This window comes from Oncorhynchus gorbuscha, linkage group LG20, assembly GCF_021184085.1.
Source record: "Oncorhynchus gorbuscha isolate QuinsamMale2020 ecotype Even-year linkage group LG20, OgorEven_v1.0, whole genome shotgun sequence".
Lineage (NCBI taxonomy): Eukaryota > Metazoa > Chordata > Actinopteri > Salmoniformes > Salmonidae > Oncorhynchus > Oncorhynchus gorbuscha.
Window position 1 is genome coordinate 39,627,437 of NC_060192.1, and position 6,712 is coordinate 39,634,148.

Consider the following 6,712-nt stretch of genomic DNA (forward strand, 5'->3'; position numbering starts at 1 on the left):
ACACACACACACGTATATACACACACACACACACACACACACGTATATACACACACATACAGAAACACACACACACACACGTATATACACACACATACAGAAACACACACACACGCACACACACACACACACACACACACACACACACGTATATACACACACATACAGAAACACACACATACAGAAACACACACACACACACACGTATATACACACACATACAGAAACACACACACACACACACACACGTATATACACACACATACAGAAACACACACACACACGTATATACACACACATACAGAAACACACACACACACACACGTATATACACACACACACACACGCACACGCACACATGTTTGTGAGGGTAGAGAACTGCATGTACCCAGTGTGAAGGTGTGGAGGTACGATATGTACCCAGTGTGAAGGTGTGTACACACACATATGTACCCAGTGTGAAGGTGTGGTCACACGATATGTACCCAGTGTGAAGGTGTACATATGTACCCAGTGTGAAGGTGTGGTCACGCACACGCACACATGTTTGTGAGGGTAGAGAACTGCATGTACCCAGTGTGAAGGTGTGTCCAGGTACGATATGTACCCAGTGTGAAGGTGTGTCCAGGTACGATATGTACCCAGTGTGAAGGTGTGGTCAGGTACGATATGTACCCAGTGTGAAGGTGTGGAGGTACGATATGTACCCAGTGTGAAGGTGTGTTCAGGTACGATATGTACCCAGTGTGAAGGTGTGTCCAGGTACGATATGTACCCAGTGTGAAGGTGTGGTCAGGTACGATATGTACCCAGTGTGAAGGTGTGTCAGGTACGATATGTACCCAGTGTGAAGGTGTGTTCAGGTACGATATGTACCCAGTGTGAAGGTGTGGTGAGGTACGATATGTACCCAGTGTGAAGGTGTGGTGAGGTACGATATGTACCCAGTGTGAAGGTGTGTTCAGGTACGATATGTACCCAGTGTGAAGGTGTGATGAGGTACGATATGTACCCAGTGTGAAGGTGTGTCCAGGTACGATATGTACCCAGTGTGAAGGTGTGTCCAGGTACGATATGTACCCAGTGTGAAGGTGTGGTGAGGTATGATATGTACCCAGTGTGAAGGTGTGTCCAGGTACGATATGTACCCAGTGTGAAGGTGTGTTCAGGTACGATATGTACCCAGTGTGAAGGTGTGTTCAGGTACGATATGTACCCAGTGTGATGGCGTGGAGATACGATATGTACCCAGGTACGATATGTACCCAGTGTGAAGGTGTGTCCAGGTACGATATGTACCCGAGGGGTTATGGGGAAAGATGACCTATGTAGATAGACTACAGGTAACACTAGAAGAGGAGTCTAAAAGTCAAGACATTCATGTTAGGTAATGAAATCCAATCAGACCATGTTCTATAGTCACATAGAGTTAACTAGAGGGTGATACAGAGACAGTCTGCTTCCTCCTCTTCTCTCTTTCATTCTCTCTCTCTCTCAGATCAAATCAAATGTATTTATAAAGCCCTTCTTACATCAGCTGATATCTCAAAGTGCTGTACAGAAACCCAGCCTAAAACCCCAAAACAGCAAGCAATGCAGGTGTAGAAGCACGGCGGCTAGGAAAAACTTCCTAGAAAGGCCGGAACTCAGGAAGAAACCTAGAGAGGAACCAGGCTATGAGGGGTGTCGGGTGAATTAGACTGTAACTAGCAGCACCCCCCCCCCGGGTTTCATGTAAGTTAAGGACAGCCTCTGTATTTTATCTTAATATTATATTAGCGTGTTAAATTGTTCGGTCAGTAAATATTCCAGTCAGTTCCTGACGTCCTGGTAATCGTATCGATGAAAAATAAATACATTAATTAATTAATTAATGCGTCTGGAATTTCCTCCGGAAGCGGACGGCAAATCAGATTGAGGTGAAACGGATGACAGGGCAGTGTTTCCTTCCACCATTTCTCTCATACAGATGGACTGATTCCTCATGCTGCTCTTTCTTCCTCTACGGGTGTGAGTGGGGGGGGTGATATATTCATGCTAGGCCAGAGAGTGTACTCATATTGACGGGTGAATGGAAACGACATGCCGTGTATTATCAATGACCCCCCCCCCCCCCCACACAAGGACCTGTTTTACGTGTGTGTAGTTCATGTTATACTTCTTCAACCTCGCGTTGTCATTTTAACAACTCATCTTTGTACTGGACCTTTTCGGACGACCTCATCACAACTCCTTATTAGATCACGGAGTGTTTTCTAAACCCTCAAGCCATCGCTAACATTACTCTTGACATTTAACAGCTCATTCCTCTGAGGTCAGGTCGATCCACACAGTGACACGGATGGTAGCGTGTCTCAACATTCATTGACGCCTTGATTACTCTCTTTTATAATAGAGGTGTGTGTGTGTGTGTGTGTGTGTGTGTGTGTGTGTGTGTGTGTGTGTGTGTGTGTGTGTGTGTGTGTGTGTGTGTGTGTGTGTGTGTGTGTGTGTGTGTGTGTGTGTGTGTGTGTGTGTGTGTGTGTGTGTGTGTGAAGATCTATCTCAGGTGCTAGTGGAATGCCAAGCCAAGCGCATCTGGCAGGACCAACTGGTTCTCTGTAGCTCCTGCTGTCACTCATAACTCATACGATTGGCTGTTGTGTCAATTTTAATTAGAGGTTTGGAGGGGGGGGGGTGACAGGGTACTGTAACGTTTCACCCCCTCTGGTTCCCTTCCTCTAGCTCTTCCTCGTTCCTGGCAAGGGAACAACAATCCCACAATTTGAATTTACAAAAAGTCGTTTTTTAAATTTTATTTTTATTTTTTACCTTTTGTGGTTGATTTCACGTTGAATCCACGGTTAGTTGACCAAACTCAACCAAATGTAAATCAAATCTAGACGTTGAAATGATTTCTGTGCCCAGTGGGAGAAGACTTGAGATGCTGCTAAACCAACCAACCCCATCTGATTCCAGTCAACACACACACACACACACACACACACACACACACACACACACACACACACACACACACACACACACACACACACACACACACACACACACACACACACACACACACACACACACACACACACACACACACACACACACGCTCACACACACACCTCTTGATGATGCAAAGTGTGTGAGTTTAGACAGAGTCAGGAGACAGAGTTATGTAAGCAATTATTAATCCATGCTGGTGACACAGAGCTGTCTTCTCATTCATCTTCTTATGTGAGGAGAGGAGAGGAGGGGAGAGGAGAGGGGGAGGGGAGGAGATGAGAGGAGAGGGGGGGGAGGGGGGGGGAGGGGAGGGAGGAGGGGAGGGGAGTGGAGAGGAGAGGACAGGAGAGGGGGAGGGGAGTGGAGAGGGGGAGGGGAGGGGGGGAGAGGAGAGGAGAGGGGGGGGAGGAGGGGAGGAGAGGAGGCCCTAAGATTCCAGACAGACAGACATTATTCCCTCGTTTCCTAAGGAGAGAGAGAGAGAGAGAGAGAGAGAGAGAGAGAGAGAGAGAGAGAGAGAGAGAGAGAGAGAGAGAGAGAGAGAGAGAGAGAGAGAGAGAGAGAGAGAGAGAGAGAGAGAGAGAGAGAGAGAGAGAGAGAGAGAGAGAGAGAGAGAGAGAGAGAGAGAGAGAGAGAGAGAGAGAGAGAGAGAGAGAGAGAGAGAGAGAAAGTTGTTATTCTGTAAATAGCCCTGTGTCTGAGAGGGACTTCCGTGAGGAATCCATCAGCTGAGACACAGTTAGGACTAACAGGAAACTATGAATCAACAGTCAACAGAAAAGCACAAGGGTCAGACAGACATATGTGTCATTGAACCTCACTGAGAATGTTGCCAATGGAATTCTGAACACTGACACAGACACTGGGTTTGGCCGGGTCCACTTCCATTTAAAATTATTTGGGCAAGTTACACTGTAATTCCAATTGTCCCCAATGCTTTTCATTTTGAATGGGAATTTTGAATTTGGTTTACTTTATGAATTGATTGGAATTGACCCCACCCTGATACGCTCTGTCTGGATTAGTTAGTATTTTACATCATAGTAAATATTTTAACCAGTTCTCCCTCTCCTCCCCCCCTTTCTCTCTCTTTCTCTCTCTCTCCCTCTGTCTGTCTCTCTCTCTCTCCCTCACTCCCCCTCTGCCCTCCTCTCCCCATCTCTCTCTCTCTCTCTCTCTCTCTCTCTCTCTCTCTCTCTCTCTCTCTCTCTCTCTCTCTCTCTCTCTCTCTCTCTCTCTCTCTCCCCCTCCTCTCTCTCCACAGCGGCCATCTGTCTGTTGAAGAAGCTGTTAGAACCAGATCCAGCTAAGAGACCCAACATCCACCAGGTCATGGTTGACTCCTGGCTACAACTGGCTAACGCTAACACTGGAGCACCCTACCTCAACAGGTAAACACACAGGTCAACAGGCTAACGCTAACGCTAACACTGGAGCACCCTACCTCAACAGGTACACACACAGGTCAACAGGCTAACGCTAACGCTAACACTGGAGCACCCTACCTCAACAGGTACACACACAGGTCAACAGGCTAACGCTAACACTGGAGCACCGTACCTCAACAGGTACACACACAGGTCAACAGGCTAACGCTAACACTGGAGCACCGTACCTCAACAGGTACACACACAGGTCAACAGGCTAATGCTAACGCTAACACTGGAGCACCCTACCTCAACAGGTACACACACAGGTCAACAGGCTAACACTGGAGCACCCTACCTCAACAGGTACACACACAGGTCAACAGGCTAACGCTAACACTGGAGCACCCTACCTCAACAGGTACACACACAGGTCAACTGGCTAACGCTAACGCTAACACTGGAGCACCCTACCTCAACAGGTAAACACACAGGTCAACTGGCTATCGCTAACACTGGAGCACCCTACCTCAACAGGTCCACACACACACCCACACACACACACACACGGCAACACAGACACAGGTCTGATGGCTAACGTCTCTCTCTGTCTCTCTAGGATCCACATTGAGGAGATCAACCACATGGTATTACTGCATATGACAGAGAGGATGGGCTACAAACACAGCGAGGTGCTGAGTGCCGTGCTCACCAACAGAGCCTGTCACACCCTGGCTGTCTACTTCCTGCTCAACAACAAGATGAAGAGGCTCTCCAAGGAGTACAGGGTAGGTTAGGAAACACTACACTTTAGAATAACACACTTTAGCACACAACACCTGGAGTACAGGCTAGGGTAAACAACACCTGGAGTACAGGCTAGGGTAAACAACACCTGGAGTACAGGCTAGGGTAAACAACACCTGGAGTACAGGCTAGGGTAAACAACACCTGGAGTACAGGCTAGGGTAAACAACACCTGGAGTACAGGCTAGGGTAAACAACACCTGGAGTACAGGCTAGGTTAAACAACACCTGGAGTACAGGCTAGGTTAGGGTAAACAACACCTGGAGTACAGGCTAGGTTAGGGTAAGCAACACCTGGAGTACAATATATTATAGACACCCTACATTACACTGCATTATAGTGGTAACGTCTCTGTCCTCCAGGAGAAGAATAGAATACTTGAATATCTCTGGGAATAACGTTGTAATAACGTCTCTGTCCTCCAGGAGAAGAATAGAATACTTGAATATCTCTGGGAATAACGTTGTAATAACGTCTCTGTCCTCCAGGAGAAGGTGTACCAGGAGAAGGAGAAGAAGACAGAGAAGAATGAATACTTCCAGACCCAGTGGAGGAAACACGTAGAGAAGGTCACCATCCCTCCTAAACAGACTCCCGTCTACCTGGCCGTCAGCAAGGGCCCGAGCAAGGAGAAGAAGCACAGGAATGGTGAGAGCACACACACACACACACACACACACACACACACACACACACACACACACACACACACACACACACACACACACACACACACACACACACACACACACACACACACACACACACACACACACACACACACACACACACACACACACACACACACACCACTCTATTCCATGTCTGTCCTCTCAACAGAAATCCTTCCACACTTTTGTGTTATCTGGAGAGCTGATTACTCTCAACAACAATGGCAGATGTCTCTATGTTTCGGCATTATACCGTATATACTGTGTATACTGGGATATTTGGGGAGCCACGGGATTGTTTTTCAATACTGTCGCCACCGTTGAACCTATTTCTTTTAAGTTTTTAAAAATATATTTTTTTATATACATTTGAATATCTGTATCTACTTTTAAAAAAAGTAAATAGCTGTAGTCAACTTGGGAAATATGTTAGTTGATAAAAAAAATGTGTTTGGTGTTTGTTTACAAGCACACAACGACGAGAGACCGTAGCCTCGAGAGTCATTCACTGTTGTGTAGCGTGCGGCAGGTGATCTAATTAACAACTAAATGTTGGCCAGCTAGATATGTCTTATAACTATTAAGTTAACTATCTAAAATGTGCTAAATACCCTGTAGTTGTATGTTTGGTGTGCTAACGTAGTTGCTAGTTAGCCTATCTAGCTAAGTGGTTAGCTTCTTCTAAAAATCAAGAATTCGCTTGGTAACAGTAGAGAATCCCCTCCTAGATCAAGAGCCTTGCTGGCTAATATTAGTTTTGTGCGTGCAGCAAACTGTGAGTAGCATTTTAACTTGTACAGTTTAGGTCAGAAACTGTACAAAATGTTTGCAATGCGCTCGTTAGCATTTAGTTAGTCCTTAGTATCACTCGG

General features: G+C 46.5%; 1 protein-coding gene across 1 annotated transcript in view; it reads left to right on the forward strand.

Moving 5' to 3' along the window:
- hunk (hormonally up-regulated Neu-associated kinase) overlaps positions 1-6,712 on the forward strand; it is a 32,890-nt gene that overhangs the window by 21,006 nt on the left and 5,172 nt on the right. Inside the window, exons 7-9 of the mRNA XM_046317100.1 lie at positions 4,259-4,385; positions 4,981-5,149; positions 5,658-5,817. Coding sequence (XP_046173056.1) covers positions 4,259-4,385; positions 4,981-5,149; positions 5,658-5,817 — 456 coding nt within the window. The remainder of the gene's footprint in view (positions 1-4,258; positions 4,386-4,980; positions 5,150-5,657; positions 5,818-6,712) is intronic.